The sequence below is a fragment of the Hippopotamus amphibius genome, chromosome 11 (assembly GCF_030028045.1).
Source record: "Hippopotamus amphibius kiboko isolate mHipAmp2 chromosome 11, mHipAmp2.hap2, whole genome shotgun sequence".
Lineage (NCBI taxonomy): Eukaryota > Metazoa > Chordata > Mammalia > Artiodactyla > Hippopotamidae > Hippopotamus > Hippopotamus amphibius.
This window is the reverse complement of record NC_080196.1, coordinates 114,993,015-115,013,886: the sequence shown is the minus strand read 5'-3', so window position 1 is coordinate 115,013,886 and position 20,872 is coordinate 114,993,015. Positions and strand designations below refer to the sequence as shown.

The 20,872-nt window shown below is 46.4% G+C and overlaps 1 protein-coding gene across 6 annotated transcripts; it reads right to left on the bottom strand.

Annotated features, from left to right (window-relative positions):
• Positions 1–264: 264 nt before the first annotated feature.
• LOC130831984 (probable 2-ketogluconate reductase) lies at positions 265–20,855 on the bottom strand. 6 transcript variants are annotated; one of them, XM_057700509.1, is made up of 7 exons: positions 20,582–20,855; positions 16,587–16,727; positions 8,699–9,083; positions 7,734–7,905; positions 6,166–6,344; positions 4,639–4,735; positions 603–814 (listed from the first exon to the last, which is right to left on the bottom strand). In XM_057700509.1, exons 3-7 carry the CDS (start codon positions 9,078–9,080, stop codon positions 658–660), a joined length of 987 nt encoding a protein of 328 aa, XP_057556492.1. In that variant the 5' UTR covers positions 9,081–9,083; positions 16,587–16,727; positions 20,582–20,855; the 3' UTR covers positions 603–657. The 6 variants fall into 6 exon arrangements, with proteins under 6 accessions (XP_057556490.1, XP_057556492.1, XP_057556495.1 ...); XM_057700507.1 differs by lacking the exon at positions 16,587–16,727 and having other exon boundaries at positions 265–814; XM_057700512.1 differs by lacking the exon at positions 16,587–16,727 and having other exon boundaries at positions 6,166–6,341.
• Between the last annotated feature and the right edge of the window lie 17 nt (positions 20,856–20,872).

Sequence of the window (20,872 nt, the reverse complement as noted above, 5' to 3'; positions counted from 1 at the left end):
TTCCCGTGCCGCCGCCTCCCCAGGCTTCGCGGCCACTCCGGGCAGGAGGCAGCGCCGCCCCGGACGACGTCCTAGCGGGCGCTCTCCCTGCCTGCCTCCCCCGCGCCCGTCGCGGGCTCGCGGGCCCGCTCGGCCTCCTTCCCGTTAGTGAGTAGACGCCGTGAGGGCGGGGGCTTTCCTTCCTGTAGCAGCCCCGGCACTTCCAGCAGGACTTGACGCCTACAGGGTGCTCACAGTCCCTTTTTTGAATGACGGACACGAATGAACAGTGATTGGAGTACCAGGGGGACTCTGTCATCCAGGAAACCATCAGAATTCATCAGGCTTGAAGCAGCGTAGTTCACGGGGAAACCCACGGACTTAGTGCAGGCTTCTGGACTGCGGACGCGTAGCTCTCTGTGCTCAGTGTCATCAGGAATGATAACGATAGAACTTCCCTCACACAGCTGCCTTGAGGATGACATGAACGTGTAAGGAAAGCATTTATCAAACTCTCAACAAATGGTCACTATTCTTACTATTCCTTAAAGGTTTCCTCTAAGTGGTATTAATTCAATCTATATAATGGACTCTTAACATACAGTACACAAAATAAGGGTTTTTTTGCCCATTTAATCTGCCACGTTTTCGTGCCACTGAATGCTCAGCCCACATAGATCATTTAAGTAGCACTTCATTAGGAACAGGAAGGCCATTGAAAGAAGCCAGGATACTTTCAACCAAATTTTCCATCATCTGTCGTCTTGCTTGATGAGTTGCACTTCCAATGTGAGGTGTCAGAGTGACGTTCTTCAACTGCAACAAAGGATGATCTCTGAAATACAGATTAATTGAGGAAAACTATTCAGAGTCGTTTGGTTTCTTCAATGTCATATTCTGGTTTCATATCCCCCACCCTGAGATGGAGAAGGCTGTGGGAGCCTTAGGGCGTACTCTTAATGACACCTAGGTGTGACCACTGCCCGTCTAACCCCGGTTTGGGTGACCCAGCATTTCTGGGTGTAAAATACGTATCCTAACTGCACCCAGGCCATTAGTTCACAATTGCACAACATGCATGATGGCTTAAGTGACACTGACCCACAAGACAAGAAATGGCCTTGGGGAGATAGATGCTGATCCAGACATCATGGGAGACGCTAAATGTGCCTTTAATGGGAATGGCATTCAGAGGGCAAAGATTTAGTAACTAAAATTAACAGATTAGAGGCAGCTGTCTTCCAGGAAGAAGGCAAAGGATGGGAGTCAGCCTGGAAGGATGATGAGGTTTTAGTGAAGTGGGTCAAGCATGATGCTGGATGATAATAGCACCCAGGATTTGGAAAGTGTTGTCACCTGGCCCAACAGGGCATCTTGACTATTGTAATACAGGCACCAAAGTAGCCAAGTGGCAGTGATCCGCCATCACAGCTACGAGGCTCTAGGGGCACACCCTTCGGAATCTTATGGACCCCCAAACATGTGGACATTTTCTGGGGGCACCTGTAGTTCACAGCAATGCAGCACGACTGCCCTCACCTCCAGGAATGACTGAGGTAAGGCATATCCTGTGGTACCATCAGCAGGGGGAGGAACTCTTCTGAGAAACACTCATCCTCCCTCATGAAGGAGATGGGCCCTGCTCTAGAACAGCACACAATGGAAAACAGTACAAGGGTGCGAACTGAGACAGGGTGACTGGCTTTGTCCCAACTGACTTGGAACCCAGAAAGAACTGAATCACAGCCAACTGTTCCAACACCTGCCCATGATAACATCGGGTGTATAGGCAAGAGACAGTTCGGCTGAGAAGGCGTTTGTTATGGGTTCGCTGTATGCGACCGCGCTGTACTATGACGACACTGCAGGGTGATGTGACGCTGGCACTGTTGGTAAGAGGTAAGCACCTCGTGTGTGTCAGTCAGATGTTGATTCTGATGTTGATGACCTGTGGGAAATGACGGCCTAAGGAAATACCAGATTCAGCTAAGTATCAGCCAACCTGTATACGAAACAGTGCTACACAAATTCATCATAACGTATAAATAGTGGTAGATCAGGGGGTTGGGGGGGATGCGTAATCAAACTGGTACAAAAATACAGTCGGTGAGTTGTTGCTTTATGTCTGTCCCTGCCCCACACTGGCTCCTCCAAATGTTAGGCGTAGTCACATTGATACTGTTGCTGTATCTATCATAAAAATACTGTAATAAGTGTAGATACTCCAGTAAATATCATCTCGCTGAGACAGCCTAGGCCAAGGCCAGGGGGTGGCCTATGTAGTAAAGAACTCAACAAGCAGGCTCGGGGATCCTGAACACTGTACATTCCAAACAAAGGACTGGCCTTTGACTGGCCTCTGGAAGATGACCTGTGAGCCCTTGAGCTGTGCTGCGCGGTAAGACTGTCTTATACGTGGGGCCTTGAGCAAAGTCAGATAGTTTATGCTTGTTATTTAATTTGTGGTGAATGCCTGTTTTTGTTCGCCTAGAGCTCTGGGCCAATCTGTATCAGTTTGACCTCTGCAGGGGCTGGAGACTAAGAAGCCAGTGTCAGACATGTGGGCACTCCACGCCTATACGACCGACTTCCTGATACCAAGGCTTGCATGAGCGTCCCTGGCTGGAAGTAGTTCCCGTGTGTTGTCACACAGCAGTGCTGGAGGTGGTACACACCGTCCACACAACTCCACTGGGAGGACAAGTGGAAGTTCAAGCCTGGTTCTACTGGACTACACCCTATGAGTTTTCTGGCTTTGCTGATTTTAAACTATATCTTTTCACTGTAATAAACTGTAACTGTGAGTATAAAAGCTTTTCTGAGTTCTGCGAGTCTTTCTAGGAAATCATTAAGGCTGAAGGTGATGTTGGGGACGCCTGGCACTACTGGCAAATGAATTTTTTCTTTGTAAAATAATCCGTAGTAAATCCTTTTCTAAAGCAAAGAATACTCATGTAGTATGACTAAATAATCACAGATTTCCTACTTTTTAAATTAATTTTTCACAGTAAGAAGCATCAAAACCTGAAAAGCCAAGAGGAAAACTCAAACATATCTCATAAATATACAGGTTAGAAATTAATATGGGTATTTAAATATTTAACTTATTCATAAAATAATTGTCAAAGCTTTTGGCTACAAAAATGGTATCACGTGGGACACTGGGAGTGCATCACCTATTGGGATAAACTAAGCTTTGAGTTATAACCGTGGTATTTGCCCTGTGACTCGTGAGTAAAAGCTCATTTTAGCAGGCTAGGTAGCAGGGGTGATCACATGACTTCTGTTTTTGAGTAAGTTGGCAACTGTCTAAAATTATTTTTTGTTCTAGATTAGTGGCTCTCTCATTTGGTCTTTACACTCTTAAAAATTGAGAACCCCAAAGAACATGTGTTTATGAGGGTTATGTCTATCAGTATTTATTGTATTAGAAGTTAAAACTGAAAAAAATTTAATACAGTCATACAGAAGCACACATTTCATTAGCTGTCAGAGTGATGATGTCATCGACATGTCCTTAAGTCTCTGGAAGACTCCACATACACTTGTGAGAAACATGAGTGGAAATATCATCTTACAATGTCATGAAAATAGTTTTTACTTGGAAGCTCCTCTCTACTTGCTAGGTAGGATGCTACCTGATTCAAGAATTATTAAATAAAGCCAATTAGATCTTTAAAAAGGAAAAAAAAAATCACAGACCCCCTGAAATTCTCCACATGACATTTTGAGAAACTCTGTTCTGAATAAATTATTGTTTTTCTCAGAAATGTCTGTAAGTTCTATGTCCAATCTCGATAAACTTAGGTATTAAATTTGGTCATAATGTCAAACATTCACCTGACAGTTATTTGCTTACTGGGTAGAAATCAAAGTTGGAGGAATCAAAGTTAGGAATAGCTGGTTTAATGAATGACAGCATCAATATTCAAAATAAATGACAGAATCAGGACTCCAGTCCCAACAGGCTGGATCACTGGGTCAAAACACACAAGCAAATGAAATAAAATACAAATAAATGTAAAATTCCACACATAAGCAATTGAGAGAATAACAATTTCAGTTGCAGCTGACTAAAAACAAGGTGCAGTGAGGCTTCAAGGACAGGTGCTGCTAACACAGCCTTGTGCAGTTTATGGTGATCAGGCCCTGACGTGCATGCTGTGTGCCATTCTCAGGAGCACGTTTTCAAAGGACTAAAATCCAGAGTGCTCAGAGGCAGGGGTCTGGAAATGACATCACTTAAGCTACACTTGAAAGATATGAAGATATTTAGCCTCCAAAAAAAAAAAAAAAAAAAAAGACTAAGATGAAATGCAGTGGTTGTCTTAAAATACATGAAGATTTGTAAAAAGAATAATAACCTTTGATGCTCCAGAAGGCACACCAGGGTCAGTGGGTAAAGGGAGGACTATTTGACTCGATATGAGAAAGACTATTCTGTGCAGTGTCTGTCCGCAGGGTCTGGGCCCTGGGCACCCTGGCGGTGCCACTGTTGAGGCAGAGGCCTGACCCACTGCAGAACCAGTGAGTCAGGCCCTCCAAGGCCAAGACCTTACATGATTGCACCATGTCGCTCAACACGGCTGCAAAAGCCAAAAGCAGCAGTTGTCCGAGGACTGCCCCACGTGGATCCAGAAATCCTGTCCGCTTCCTTACCTGGGCAGGGGTTCTGGGTACGTCACGTCCAGCGCGGCCGCATTAATGACCCCGGTCTGAAGGGCTTCCACCAGGGCGTCTTGATCAACTAACAGACCTGGGTGGATAAGACCCCTCCACTGTAGGCCCCGCAGTTAGGCAGTGCACTCTGGTAACACTCGCTACTGTTCAAACACATGTTGATCTTGTCAGAGGTTTGACAAAGAGCACATGACCATTCTGCCAATTCGTTCTCGGACACTGAGAGCTTGCCACGTGCCAGGCAGTGCACTAAACCCTTCACGGACGCTGTCCCTCCACTTACCCAGCAAAAGTCAATACTCACTTTACCCGTGAGGCTGGTAGATTACATGCTCAGCCAAAGTCACATGCTTCTAAAGCATCCACCCAGATCTGAGCCCAGGTCTGTCTGACCCTGAGCCTGGGCCCTGCCACTTCACTGTACCACCTTCCAAAACCACCATGGGGTTCCAGAAAACAGCCCCCAGGCAGTAGTTTTATACACACACCTAAAAAACCAAATAGCCACAAACATGACCCATAACTGCATTTCAAATACAACGTAGCAGGGCCTGCTTGAGCAGCAGCAGCTGAGAAGGAAACCCTTCCCTTCCAGCAGAGACCTGCAAGGAGCCCCCTTCCAGCTGGCAGGCCGAGCTGCCCTACTGGTCTAGACACAGCATCCAGCCTGCCTGTGCTTCTGGTGGAGAAACCTAGTCCCATCCCCATTCCTGGGGTGTTTTGTTTTTCCAGAATCTTTACTTTGTCACTGACCTCTGACATTACCAAAAGCACATAATGAGCAGGTCCTTTCTGCTCATCTACAGGGCCTGAATTTTCAGAGAATCTTCAAGCATTCTAGCTTGGCCCTCTGGGGTTTCAAGGCAAGCACTGTTTTCCTCATTTTACAGATGAGAGGCACAAGTGGCTGCTGGTAGTGCCAGGTCTCACGTGTCCTCCAGTCCCTGACCCCAAAGGTAAGCCCGCCTGCGTGTTTGATGCCAGCACCGACCCTCAGGTGTGCTGCCACCCCCAGCGTCAAGGACTCCGTCTTTCTTCTTTGCAAACAGCGCACTGACCAGAAAATTTGGTTATAGCACGGGGGCCTACTGCCTCCTGTGCGCAAACACAGAAAGCTCTACATAAATGTCAAATAACCAACCAAATAAACTAACATGAAGTTAAAAGTGAGGCTCAGAAAATTCATCCCCATCAATTGCTTGATTATACCCGGAAGGTTGGACTGTGATGCCCCTACCCAAGGAGATGCCCACACTTGGACCTGAAACCCCCACAGGGTACTACTCTCATTCTTTTTGCTACTCATTTGAGGTTCAAAATGATGTGAAGACAAAAATCTGAAATATTTCTAATAGAAAATAAAAGCCATTTCACTCACCACCCACCAGTGGACTTTTCAGAGCATTCAGGGCTAAGGTTGGCTGGAAACGCTAAGAGAATGGCCCGGGGCGGGGGCGGGGGCCTCCTGCACAGCCCCCAGCCTCCACGCAGCAGTGGAGCCAGTACCTCTGCCGATGTTGACGAGAATGGCGGTGGGCTTCATCAGACTCAGCTCCCGCCTCCCGATCAGGCCCTGGGTCTGGGGCGTCAGCCTCATGGCCAACATCACAAAGTCAGATCGCTGAAGCAGGTCTTCCAGCCTCTCACAGTAAGCGGCCCCGACAGCGTCCTCCTCCTCCGATCTTCTATGAAGGGAACGAGAGAGAAAAACCACATTCTGTAGTTAGAAATTCATCCAGGTGCCCTAGGAAGGAGCTTCTGATGGAGGCACAGACTCAGTCTGTCCTCCACTGGGCCAGACCCCCATGTGGGTCGAGGCAGCTGGACCCTGAGGCCAGGGCTCACCTGTGGAAACCCCGTGGGCACCTCTCGATGCTCTGAGCCCTGTGTGTGTGTGTGGGGGGGGGGGGGGGCGCGGTTCACACCAGACTGCGAGCCTTTGAGGTCAAGAGCTTGCTCTCACTCCTCTTTGAGCCCCGAGTCTGGTACAAGCCCAGCAGGGTCAGACGTGATGCCCAGCATTGCTGAAAATGGGCAAACACATCAGAATTTCCAGAGAAAAACAACAAAATGGGAGCGAGCCTGGGAGTGCCATCTGTTCAACAGAGAGCAAGGACCCAAGGATCAGGTGCAGGCAGGGTCGTGTGCTCTGTTTTGGGCCAATCCTAACTCCTGCTCGGGGCACCCCAGGCAGCTGAGTTTTCAACAGAAATTCCAAGCCCCAAGAGATTACAGTGTCCCTGGTAGCCACTACTGCCCTACAGATATGGGATACAGAACTATATGAATTCCTTCTACGTGCCTTGGTCAGCGGGCCGCCTGGAGGAAAGAGGAATGGCCAAGGCCCTGCCCACATCACATGCCTTGTCCTGGGAGGACTCCGGCCTCTGCGTCGGCCCTCACCGCACCGGGAGCTGTGACAGCTGCCGAAGCCTCGCCACTGTCCACCGTGCAACACGGCGACTGCAAAGGGGGCAGTCCTGATGCAAGGTCTCCCGGCTCACCCTGCCTCGGGAGTGGAAATCTATTCCATGGCAACGGAAGCCACTGCGAGGCTGTGAACAGCGCCATCATCTGGCTGGTCTGCAGAAGGGGCTGGCGTTCAAGAGCAGAGAGCAGCCCCAGCGGACTGTATCCAAGTGAGAAAGGCCGGGCCTAGGCCGGTGGCAGCTGGCATCCGTGAACTGAGAGTGAACAGGCAGGTCTGAGGGTTGTTTTGAGACAGAAGCAGCAGGACAGGGTGCTGGGCTGAATGCTGTGGGGGCAGTGCACACCCGCGTGTTACGTGTTAAGGTGCAGACAGCATCTCCCCTGATCAAAAAGAGTGCAACTGTAGGTGAGCCAAAATCTCTTTTTCCTTTGGTGAAATTTTTTCAATGAAGAGATTATCTGCCACCTATCTAGGTAATCACAAAAATACCACCATCCCTTCCTTGATCATCAGTCCTACTTTTTGGAGAGACGGAATAGGGAATCACATGAAAAGTGGAGGAATAATATATTCAAGCCCTATTTAAGGCAGTGATGGTATAAGTTCTGTTCAGTTAATTTCAAGTCCATTTGCTGAATTTCACCTGCGTTTCCTATTGTGATAGAGAATCCTCATTTCAAACGCTCTGGCCCGCTGAGCGATCTTATAGCCAACGTTGCCCATGCCGACAATTCCCAGAGTGGCCCTGGTCACGTCTTGACCCATCCAGTTCGTAGAAAAGTTCTCTGTACGTGGCGAAACAGCCAGCTGATGACCTAAAGTAAACGAGGCGCACAGTGGCCGAGTGGACGGCACCGCACAGAGTCCCCACCACCCTCACCAGGCTGCCTCACAGGAGGAAGGTTAGACAGGATGACAGGAACAGGGCAGTTTCCTCTCAAGAAACCCAGTCCCCAAGCAGAACGCTTTAAAACAGCAACTTTTCACATTAACGGAGGATTTCTGATTAAAATTTGTTGGTTTTGGTGTGTGTCGGTATGTGTGTGCACGCGTGTGACTGTGCAGGCGTGTCTGTGTGTGCCTGTGTGAGTGCGGGCGTGCCTGTGTGAACCAGCTGTCAGAAACAGCACCAGCCTGGTTCCTACCTCCTCCTTCCTCAAGCCCCTTCACCCCAGAGCTCCAGCGGGATGACGGCCAAGTGCTGCACCGCTGCACTGCCCCTCCCGGCGATGCCCAGAGCGTGGAGGGGTGGGGTCCGCCGGCTCACCTGCGGACAGCGTGCTCACTGGGGCAGCGTGCTGACTGGCTAATGAATTACCCCGAGGGCATTCCCACAGCAGCACTGAAACCACTTCACACACACAGGTACCCCCGTCGCATCGTAAGGGGAATTTGGTGGAGGAGAAAACAGTGCGTCAGACAGACCACACGGACTGCACGTGCCCGGGTGCTGAGCCAGGCCCTGACTAGGCTGCAACAACCGAGAGTGGCTCCAACCCAGGGCAACGAAGTTCCGGAGGCAGTGTGAAGAGATCAGGGCTTTATCGGGTGTGATACTAAGTATCTGTCACCTGATCTCTGGAAAACCAGCATCTCCTGGTTGTCTACCTTCTACGACTCTGCGAGCTGCGGCCAGCAGCAAGGCCATCCCCAGGTCTGCTGTGGGGCTGGAAATGGCGTGTGGCGTGTTGGCCACCTTCACACCAAAGCTGGCAATGAGCCCCAGGTCCAGGTGGTCCAGACCCGCCCCTGCGCTGGCAACGATCTTCAAGGAGGGCAGGCCGCGCAGCAGCTCCTGGCTAATGGCCGGCATTCCGCCCCAGATGTACACAGCTTGGATCTTTGGACCCAGTTGTGCTTTATTTTCCAAAAATTCTTGCATGGTAATGAGATTAAAGTGTTTCTGCAGGTCTCCAGCATGATCTTCACATATACCATGAGGTCCTTCAAGTCCAGACACCAAAACGCCAGGTAGGTCCTGATCGCCCATGGCCTGCAGAAAGACACACGCAACTGCTACTGTCAAAGAAGAGGGTCTTCAAGAGAACGACCCACATGCTCTTCTACTGCCCTGTAGATTTTCTAAATCACAACAAGGCTGGAATTCATTTTATTTCCTGGATAAATTCCTGAAACGCAACAGACCTGGACTCTGAAGGTACCAATGCCACCATCATGGCCCCATCATGGCCTCCCCATCTGACATGGGTCTTCATTACTGCCCTTCGGCTTTGCTTTTTGTTACTTTTATTATTATAATTATACATTATGGACTGACTCAGGGAACCCTAGCCACATGTGAATGACTGCAGGAAAGAAGAAATTAACACATCCTTTCCCGGAAGCTAGTCATCCTGGAGATGTTCTGCAAGACTGATAACCCTGGTAACTTTACTGCCCACCCCTCCCCTCTGATAATATAAAGGAAACTGCCATCCAGACCTCGATAAGATGGTTTTTTTGCAGACACTAGTCTGCCATCTTCTCGGTCTGCCGGCTTTCCAAATAAAGTATTCCTTGGCTGAACACCTTGTCTCAGATTCATTGGCCTGTCCTGCGGCAAAGCAGAGCGAACCTGGACACAGTTACAGTGGCAGCCTCCGGGCCTCCCTCCAATAACCGCTCCTGGTGATCACACCTTCGTGCGACCCCCACCCTGGAATGTGCTTCTGGTGAAGAGAATGCAGCAGAAGTTAAAGGGGGTCACTGCTCTCTCCTGCTCCCCCCCTCTCCCCAGGGGAGGCCAGGGCCATTCGGGGAGTCAGCCCTGTGCCGAGGCCCAGGTGAGTGAGAGGCAGAACGTGAGGGGCCGGCCAAAGGCCTGGGGAGCCTTGGGATGGCCACAGTCCAGGCCAAAGCCTTGACTCGAACTGCCCAAGAGACCCTGAGCCAGAACCACCCAGGGAAGCCACTCCTGGTTTCCCAACCTGAAGACATAGGGGATGAAAGAGATTTGGTTTTTTTTTCACCCACTAAAATTTAGGATAATTTGTTAGGTATGTGGTAAATACTAATAAAACTGACCATTTTTACTGTGAAAGTAAAAGGTATTTATTATTGTCTGTCAGATGAATTAATGTTTTATGTTTTTTGTTCCCAATTAAAAATAAGATATATTTTTAACATTTTATAACTTTCTTCCAAAAAGAAAACCAGTTGATTTCAAGAGCTGAGGCTAGTGAATGCATTTTATCTTTGGGTCACAAACAGCTAAAAATGTTTAAAGTGTGTTCAAAGCTCAGAGCATAATGGGCTAAAAAGCAATTTGTGTTTACTCTTTGGACTTCCAGTAAAAAAAATTAAAAGAGCTTCATTCAAGATAAGATTGAGTTTCCTTTCACAGACGGGAGGCTCAATCCCTGACTGCTGTGCCGTTGGCTGTGGAGCAAGGACACACGCATCACACCGTGAGGTCAGCGCTGTCCACGGAAAAGATCCCAGGTGCTCCAAGTGCCTCGTGGCTGCTCCAAATGTGAAGAGGGAGAGACAGACATAGCAGGGGTGGGAGCACCAGGCAGACTCAGGAGCTCACTCAGTCCCTGGGCTCTGTCTCTTGCTCTATAATTCCTTTCACAAGCACCAGCCTCTGACCAGCTCCACTCACAGCCAAGAGTCCAGCAAAGGAGCACAAGACAGGAAGTGGGACCCTCCACCAATGACTCCTGAGAAGGGGGCACAAGCCCTGTTTGCTGCTGGTGCTGATTCCTGGGCTCAGGGGGGTGGGAAGGGCTGAAAGACGAGCACTTGGCTCTGGCACAGCTCTGCAGCTAATCAAGGGTCTCCCAGGCTTCCTGCGCTCTTGGTGAAACTGGAGTGATACCAACAGCTAGTGTTTCATAGTTGCACCCTAAGATCACATTTCATTCTCCTCCCCAAATTTCTGCATAAAGCTAAGTGGATGTGCCTCTGGCAGGTGTGCTTGGATACACAGGATTAACACGATGGTTAGGTTGGGAACATTCTGACCACAAAGGAACTCACCCCAAAGTAGGTGTATTTTTAGACACATGCATTTTGTCTAAGTCAAAAGATAAACCCAGGAGTGGAATTTGGAAAAACAGAGAATTTTACAGCTATGTTCTTGGTTAGCAGAGTGATAGTTCAGACGTACGTTTTCTAACTGCTATGTGCATTCTCCTTACGCTGTTTAATTTGAAATGCTAACATAGATTAAAAATTATTTTCTCCTTGCAAAATGATTGCTTAATTAAAAAATAAAAGAATATCTATTTACTTTATTGAAATTGCTTTCACCAGACCCAAGGCTCTCAATTCAGGATTTTCTTCTTTTAAAGTCCCTGTAAAATTGAGACCCAGCAAGAAAAATAAAGTAGAATAAACTTCCAACCTCTTCTTTCAAAAGAAGGTAAGACTGACATTTGTACAGCACTCACAAGAGGGAGGTACAGAGGGAGGCATGCAGACCCGTGACCAGTGGCTGCGACTGCTCAGCTGGACTCTGGGCTCAGAGGAGGACGGGGCAGGAGGAGCGCTAGGGTAACATAAGTACAGAGAGAATGAACTCGAACCACAAAAGGGGTGAGGGCAGGGGGGCAGGGGCAGGAGAGTAAGGAAGATATTTTTAACTTAAAAAGCAAAAATTAAAATAAAAAGCAACTGCAACCAATAAAAATATGTTTTAGTTTATGGGACAGAAAGAAAGAAACAAAGACGGGGTGAGGGCAGGAGAGAGGACAAACCAGGACCAAAAGCAAACGAGGAGCTGGGCATTGGGTACAGGCGGCTGTGCCTGGCTGTGCTTCTCTCTGAAACTTGCTATCCTCCAGCGTAGTGAGGGGAACAGACAGCCTTGCATGGTGGCCCTGACAGTGAAAGAGAACATTCAGAGCCCAGAGAACCAACTGCAAGCCTTCAATGAATGGGAGTTACTGATGTTTTAACCCAAGTGCCTAGGAACACCAAACTTACACCAAAGAGGGAGACTGAATTCATACAACACAGTAACATTTCTTAAAATCCTATTTCCTCATGAAGCTTCCTTTCTTAACATTTGAGAGGTGAGGGACTTCCCTAGTGGCATAGTGGTTAAGAATCTGCCTGCCAATGCAGGAGACACAGGTCTGGGAAGATCCCACATGCTGTGGAGCAACTACTGAGCCCGCATGCCACAACTACTGAAGCCCAAGCACCTAGAACCCATGCTCCACAACGAAAGAAGCTGCCGCAATGAGAAGCCCGCACACCCCAACACAGAGTAGCCTCTGCTCGCCACAACTACAGAAAGCCCACGCGCAGCAACGGAGACCCAACGCAGCCAATAAATAAATCAATAAATCAATTTTAAAAAAATATTTGAGAGGTAAGTCCAATTCCCCACCTCTATCACCCTCACCCCACCCCTATCATCCTCACATTCCCAATGTGCCAAGACTTGCTTCAAACTGGCGCCCACTGACTTTTCTCTCCCTGCCACTTGGTCCTCTTATCCTCTCTCCAATCCCTTTCAAAGTCTATCCTCATTTCACCCACCAAGCAGTCCTCTGCCTTCTCCAAGGGTATAAAATCAAAGTTGTTTGTTCTCTGTCCTCTACAGATCCCCAGCCCAGATTCTGCTCCAAAGAGGCTCAGAAAACTGCCTGGAAAAAAAAGAATGCTCCACAACGAGGGGTGGCTGATGCAATGGTTAGCCCCTCTGCCTTTTAAATCATCCTTAGCTTGATATTCTGGATTTGCTGGAAAACAATCTACTCACGCGTGACTAGGTAAGGGGACCCAGAAGATTAAGATGTACCAAAGGGCATATCCTTGAGGGTGTGTTTGCTAGTTCTGGCTTAATGAAAACTGCACTGTTTACATCTTTTATGTGAGGTTTCTCCAGTCACCAGGTATCAACAAATCCAATGTAATTTAAAACCAATACCGACACAATGAGTCTCAGCAAAAACAGTTGCTTCCCTCTTCAGAAATGGTTTGTCAGGGCTTGCTAAACATTAAAGAAAAGACAAGATTAAAAAAAGACAACAACAACACTGGATTCACGTAGGGAAGTAAACTATAAAATCTGATGTGGGTACACGAATCTTACTCATTTAAAGCTTAATCTGCCACTGCCTGGAGCTTAGGAAACAGTAAGTACTTGTCCAAAATGAACTTTAGATTCTCGCAGAGTCTCTGAAGCCGCCTAAGGCTTCTCTAGAACAAGGCAGGTGTAAATAGCAAAGTTGGATTTTCCTTATTAAACTCGTCAGGGTTTTAGGGTTCCAATGCTGCCCACCGGCCCCCGGTGAAGTCCGAGGTCAGTCGGTCGGCCCCGTCTCCCGCGCACAACGCGACATCCGAGGGGGCACGTCTACCTTTTCAGAAGACCCCAGACTTAAAAGACGCAGCCGCGGACCCAGCCTCCCAGGCAAGACCTGGACCGAGAAACCGCGAGGTCGAAGAGCGCAACGCCCCCACCCGAGTCCTCCGCCCCGCCCCGCCGGAACCCGCCCCAGCCCCGCCCCCAAGCCCGCCGACCACACCCCTAAACCCGCCGACCACACCTCCCGGCCACGCCCCAAGCCCTCAGGCCACGCCCCAAGCCCGCCGACCACACCTCCCGGCCACGCCCCGAGCCTCACAGCTCCAGCCTCGTCTGCTAGCCCCGCCCCATGCAGCTAGGCCGCGCCCACACCTTCGCCGGGAGCGCGCGTGCGAGAGGCCGCCCGAGGGGGCCGGTTCCCGCGGCCCCGCCCCTGGCGGGAGGGCCTGGGGTGGAGCCTCCCCCAGGAGCCGGGTCTGGGTGCTGGCGTGTGGGCCCTGTGTGGTGGGAAGGGTTGCTGGCCCGCCTTAGCGTGGGGCGTGTGAACATTAAAACCCAGGAACCTGACTTACGATGGAGCCGGGGGGCCGGAGGGGCCGCCCTGGGCCCACTGCCCGCGGACCGGAGGCCCAGCAGGAAGAAGCCTCGCTACCTGCGGGGCGGAGGCCTCGGCCTCGGAGCAGCCCGGCCCGCGGCAGGGACGCGCCCGCGGGCCCTCGTTTGTAACACGCAGCCACGCCCGACCTCCCTTCTCCTCCGTGAGCGTTTCCTCTCCTCTCTTCTCTGGCCTGGCCTGTGGGTGGCCCTAGAGTGTGAGTTTTAAACTGCAGTTTTCTCCGTTCCCGACTGAACCCATTTTACTGGTAGAGCAGTCGGCCGTCACGGGGATGCGCACTGTCGGGCAGGGTCCGCTCGCTGGCGCCTCGCTGGCTTCTCTGCGATCCCGACCGCCTGCCCCCCGGAAGAGGCCTCCTGCCTTGCGGCGCCGCCCGGGCCCTGCTCCAAGCCACCTGCCAGGGTTCTCCTGTGTCCCCACCGCTCTGGGTCAGTACGTCACCGAGTCAGCCACTTTTCATAGTCACACACCACCTGTGTTGTTACTCATCTCCCCCCCACCAAGTAAATTAAAAATCAACTCATGTGTTTACTCACCTAGTCAAAAATAATACTATCTGGGGAGATCTGTGGTATTATCTTCTTTAAAATGACTAAATGGTATTACTAAGAACAAGTAATGGATCATTTTAGTCTTCTTTAGGAAACAGTGATGAGTGTTTCATCCAGTGTCCTGGCTTCCCTCCCTGCCTTCTACTCTAATGGCTCTCAAATTTTTATCTCCAGCCCAGAACTCGTCTCTGGCAGACCTCTCAAGCCAACAGCTTCCATTACCCTGATGCTAGGCTCCCATCTCCCCTCTCACAGTACTCCCTTTGCACTCCTTTCTCCTGTACGTGGCAGCCCAGATGCCAGAAGGACATAGAAATCTGACATGTTAATCCTCAGCGTAAAGCCCTATGGCAGTTCGCCTTGTTCATATGGTAAAGTCCAAAATGTTTTTTTTTCTTTTTTGTTTTTTTTTTTAATTGTGGCTCACGGGCTTAGTTGCTCCGCGGCATGTGGGATCTTCCCGGAGCAGGGATCGAACCCGTGTCCCCTGCATTGGCAGGTGGATTCTTAATCACTGCGCCACCTAGGAAGCCCAAAGTCCAAAATCTTAAGCACAGAGGTCCCATTATCTGTCCCTGGCCTGTTCACCCAGCAAACCACTTGTGTGCTCTGGTCATTTCAGCTGCACATTGCCCCAAACTGCCATGCTCCTGGCCCTGGACTTGTTCTCTGACTGCCTGGACTCGACCCCAGATCTTCCCATAGTTCTCAGTCATCTTGCAGGTCCCCATTTAAGCATCACATCCTTAAGCCTTTCCTGAACTCCTTAAACTCAGTGTGTTCCTGCTAAATGTTCTCTTAATACCCTAAACTCTTTACTTTTAGGACTCTGTTGTGAATCCAAATTCAGTGTATAATCTGTGTAATGTCAGGCCTTCTGCTAGACTATACTCCGTGAGGGCAGGGACTCAGTCTTGTTATTGCTCTTTTTCTTGATACAGCATGTGATATCCTGTCTGCGACATGTACATGCTCAATAAATATTTGTTGAATAACTAAAGAATAAGTAAAATACAAGTAAGGGAGGAAAGCTTCTTAGAACTGTCTGGAAAGTCTAGACTGAAAGAGGACATAGAGTTTTACTATTCTATCTCAAGATCATAAAAAAGCTCTTGAGAAAGCATCGCCTTGCAAAAATGAATACTACCTGTAGTCACAAAAGATTATTTGGAGTTTTATTACCAACCAACTACGCACCCAGAGGGCTCTACTGAATTTGGTCCAGCAAGAAGAATTCACAAATTGCCAGAATCCCTGCTGTGTTCAGTTGGAAGTAAATATAACGGCAAAAATTAGAATTTGATAAAACTTGCCTTAACTTTTAAATTAAATACATGTTATAAATACACAATATTATAAAATATGCATGTTATGAAAACAGCAATAAAATAAGCCCCTGGTTGTGTACCACCAAACTTAAGAAATGTACCATTACCATTACTTTTGAATTTCCCTGTGCCACTCCCTGCTGCTCCAGATGTAACTCCTATCTTGAATTTTATGATATAGATCGATAGATATAAAATCTGCCTACATAACATATTGTCTGCATTTTATGTTATGGAATTTTACCTTATGTAGTAACCTGCTTTTTTTCTAAGCTTGTCAGTAGGTGAGATTCATCCCTGTTTATATATGGAGGTTTAGTCATTCATCTTTACAGCTAATAATATCAATAAGTACACCTCAGTTTATCTATTTTTTTTTGCAGCTGGATATTTGCATTGCTCTTAGGGTAAGAAAGGTTGAGCACTGGCCACTTTCAAAAAGAGCATACTGTATAAATTTGAGGGTTTCTCCCAAGAGCTCAACTCTGGTCTCTTTATCAGGCCTGGATGTAGAAATTTCTTCAGCTAAGCATACAGTCCTGGGTGACAGGGTTTTTTGCCTCCTGACCACTTCCCACCCAAAGTGAGGGGTTCTTTTAGAACTCCTTCGCTTGGCTTGAGGCAGGATGGAAGCATCCCTCTCTTTCCAAGAGAAGAGAATGAGAATGGGACTATACAGTACTCTATAACTTTCTCCAAAGAAATTATGTCACAATTTTTCCCCAACACATTTTCTTACCTCCTTTTCTATATCCTCAAGAGTGATGGACAAAGAGTGTGTAAACTATTCTTTCCTCTGCAAAATCTGGAAAAAGCTGGTCTAGTTTCTTTATTTGGAATATGGCATTTTAAATCATTTATCTTCAACGTGGGGCCTCTGCTGAAATTTGAGAGAAAGGAAAGTCTCACTTTAACATTGTCTTATATTTGATTTAAAACATTTGCAAATCCCTCTAACAGAGTAATAAGGCTCTCCAGTGATTTTTTTATTAGTAACAATTAGTTCGGTCAAATTGCCTTGTTTTCAACTTAACTCAAGCCAATTGCTCTGCAGGAATGGGCACTCTGTTTGGACATGTGTATCCTTTCTCAGTTAGGAGACACAGGGACATCTTCTCCCACAAACACGTGTCTTGCTCTTACTTGAGAATTCCAGACTGCATTATTTAATGCTTATGTTTAGTCATTTTTTAATGAAGAATTCAATTTCTAAAGACAAAATGTAATTCAGTAAGTTTGATTAACTCAGAGATGATTTTGCCTATTTATTCCCTTTTTCTGAATGATCAGATACTTTTTGAGGAAATGGAAGGAGAAATGGGGAGACTTGGTCAAATAATTGATTTTTCTTGGCTGGACTGGTGACTCTTCAACTCATTCTATGAGGCCATTATTACCAAAATCAGACAAAGATACCAAAAGAGAACTACAGACCAATATCCCTTTTAAGTTACAGACACAAAAGCTTCAATAAAATACTAGCAAACCAAATCCAGCAACATATTCTGAAAAATTACTGTGACCAAGTAGGATTTATCCTAGGAATGCAAGGTTGGTTTAACATACAAAAGTCAATGTAGTACACCATATTAAGAGAATAAAGGACAAAACTCACATGATCATCTCAACAGATGCATTAGAAAAAGCATTTGACAAAACCTAACAACCTTTCATGATTAAACAAACAAACAAACAAAAAACACTCAACAAAGTAGGAATAGAAGAGAATTTCCTTAACCTCATAAAGGGCATTTGTGAAAAACCCACAGCAAACATCATACTTAATAGTGAAAGTCTGAATGCTTCCCCCCCAGGATCAGGAACAAGACAAAATTTCTGCTCCTGCCACTTCTGTTCAACATTGTACTGAATGTTTTAGCCAGGGCAGTCAGAGAAGGAAAAAAACAGAAAGCATCCAGATTGGAAGGGAAGAAGTAAATTGTCCCTGTTTGCAGATGACATGATCTTATACATAGAAAATTCCAAGGAATCCACTAAAAAACTATTCAAAATAATAAATGATTCAGCAGGGTTGCAGAATACAAGATCATTATACAAAAATCAACTGTATTTTGTGATGTATAGAAATATCAAATCACTATGTGTGCACCAGGAACTAACATAGTGTTGTAGGTCAATTATTTCAAAAAACAAACAAAAAAATTCAGGGAAAAAGAGATAGGATTTGTGGTTATCAGTGGTGGGGGGTTGGGGGAGGGGGAATTGTAAGAAGATGGTCAAAAGGTACAAACTTCCAGTTATAAGACAAATAAGTACTAGAGAAGTAATGTATAGCATGATTAATATAATTAACACTGCTGTATATTACATATGAAAGCTGTTAAGAGTGTAAATCCTAAGAATTCTCATCTCATGGAAAAAATATTTTTTCTTTTTCTTTTATTTTGTATCTATATGAGATAATGGATGCTCACTAAACTTACTGTGATAATTATATCATGATGTACATAAATAAAGCATTATGCTGTACACCTTAAACTTATACAAGGCTGTATGTCAATTATATCTTAATAAAACTGGAAGAAATAACAAAATAAAAACAAGTGAAAAAGTCTATTCTATTTCTATACACTGATTATGAATAATCTAAAAATATTTAAAATAATAATTCCATTTAAATAGCATCAAAAGGAATAAAATATTTATGAATAAAATTAATAAGAAATGCAGGACATGAATACCAGAAACTATAAAAGTCATAAAAATTAAAGAAGGCCTAGATAAATGGAAAGACAGCCCATATCCATGGATTGGAAGACTTAATATTGTTAAGATGGCAATACTCCCTAAATTGGTGTACAGATTCAACACAATTCCTATCAAAATCTCACATGCTTTTTTTTTTTTAACAGAAATTGACAAACTAATCCTAAAGATCGTATGGAAATGCAAGGGACCCAGAATGGCCAAACCAATCTGGACAAGGAACAAAGTCAGAGGACTTACACATCCTGATTTCAAAACTTATTACAAAGCTACACTAATCAAGACAGTGTGGTACTGACATAAGGCCAGACACACAGATCAATGAAACTGAGTTGAGACTACAGAAATAAATCCTTATATTTAAAGTCAGTTGATTTTCAACAAGGGTACCAAGGCAATTTGATAGGGAAAGAAAAGTCTTTCCAATAATGGTGCTGGGACACCTGGATATCCACATACAAAAGAACAAAGTTGTCAGTCCCTTGTGGGGAAACTAAAATCCCACAAGCCATGCAGCACGACCAAAACAAAAAACCAAAAGAATAGAGTTGGACACCTACCTAACACCATACATGAAAATTTATTCAAAATGATCATAGACCTAAAAGCAAGAGTTAAAACTTTAAAACTCTAAGGAGAAAAGAGGAGTAAATATTCATGATCTTGACTTAGGCAGTGGTTTCTTAGATATGACACCAAAAGCACAAGCAACAAAGGGAAAAATAGATACACTGGACTTAATCAAAATTTAAAAGTTTTATGCCGCAAATGATACCAATAAAAAGTGAAAAGTCAATTCACAAAATGTGAGCAAATATTTTCATATCATAGATCTGATGAGGGATTTCTATCTGGAATATATAAAGAACTCTTACAACTCAATAATAAAAAGACAGCTAATCAATTTTTAAGTGGCCAAAGGAGATGAATAGACATTTCTCCAAATAACCAATAAGTACATTAAAAGATGCTCTATATCACTAACCACTAGGGAAATGCAACTAAACGAATATAAGACATCACTTCGCAACTACCAGGATATCATTCTAAAAAACCAAAAACAGAAACACACAAATAACAAGAGTAGACAAAGATGTGGAGAAATCTAACGCCACCACATTGCTGTTGGAAATGTAAAATGGTATAGCCACTTTTAAAAACAGTTGGGCAATTTCTCGAAACATTAAACATAATTATCATATGATTCAGCTGCCCTATTTGCATATACCCAAGAGAAATTATGACTTAAATCCATGCAAAAACTTGTACACAAATGTTCATAACAGCCAAAAAGCGGGAACAACCCTGATGTCAATTAACTGATGGACAGATAAAATGCAATATATCCAAACAACAGACTAATCAGCAACAAAAAGGAACTAAGTACAGTTGACCTTTTAATGACGACCCTCTGTGAAGTCAAAACTCCACACATCATTTTACAGTTGGCCCTTCCTATCAACGGTTCCCCACCTGCAGATTCTAAGCAAGGGCAGATCACGCAGTACGCATAAACTCAAGCCCCTGCTGTGCAAGGGTCAGCGGTGTCCACGCCTGCTACAGTGTGGGGGAACCTTGAGAGCATCATGCTAAGTGGCAGTCAGTCACAAAAGACTACATATTATGTTTCCGTTTACAGGAAATGTCCAGGATAGATTGGCAGTTGCCAAAAGCCAAAGGGAGGAGAGGGATGTGGGACTGACTGCTAAGGAGCACAGGATTTTGGGCGATGAAAAATCCCCACAGTCAGATGTTAGCGTTCCACAGCTCTGTGAAAAACCATCTTCTGTTAAATGGACGCGTCACTTCGTGGTAGGTGAATAATACCTCAACGGAGCTTTACAACAGAACAAGCATCTGGGGCGGGGATGGCCGCACAATAACGTGAACGTGCTAAATGCCACTATGGCTAAAACTGTAACTTTTATATTACGTATAGTTCACTACAGTAAAAAATGTTTAGAAATACTAATTTCAATAAATTACTTGGAGGCATTTGAGTCTTACCAGTACTCTGCTGTTAACAAACTGCTTTTGACAAGCAAAGCCACTAAATTCACGTCTGGAAAGCCTGAGCCAACGTGATTCATTCGGGAGTAAACGGGTCGAGCCCTTCTTCAGCGATGCCACCCTCTCCGTCCACCCCCGGGTCCCGGCGGCGCCGCGCGAGCTCGGCCTCCGACGCGCTGACCTGAGAGGATCAGGTCCGAAGCAGCCCCGCCCAGCCAGACGGTCCCCGAGACGCTCGCGGTGCGGACCGCCCAGCCGCGTCCCGCTCCGCGGCCCCGTCCCGGGCGC

Coding starts and splice junctions, on each gene's coding strand:
- LOC130831984 (XM_057700507.1), bottom strand. CDS start 9,080: ATGGGCGATCAGGACCTACCTGGCGTTTTGGTGTCTGGACTTGAAGGA. Junction 6,345..7,733: donor TATCACAATAGGAAACGCAG/GTGAAATTCAGC, acceptor TTCCCTTCATAG/AAGATCGGAGGAGGAGGACG. Junction 4,736..6,165: donor TCTCGTCAACATCGGCAGAG/GTACTGGCTCCA, acceptor TTATCCACCCAG/GTCTGTTAGTTGATCAAGAC.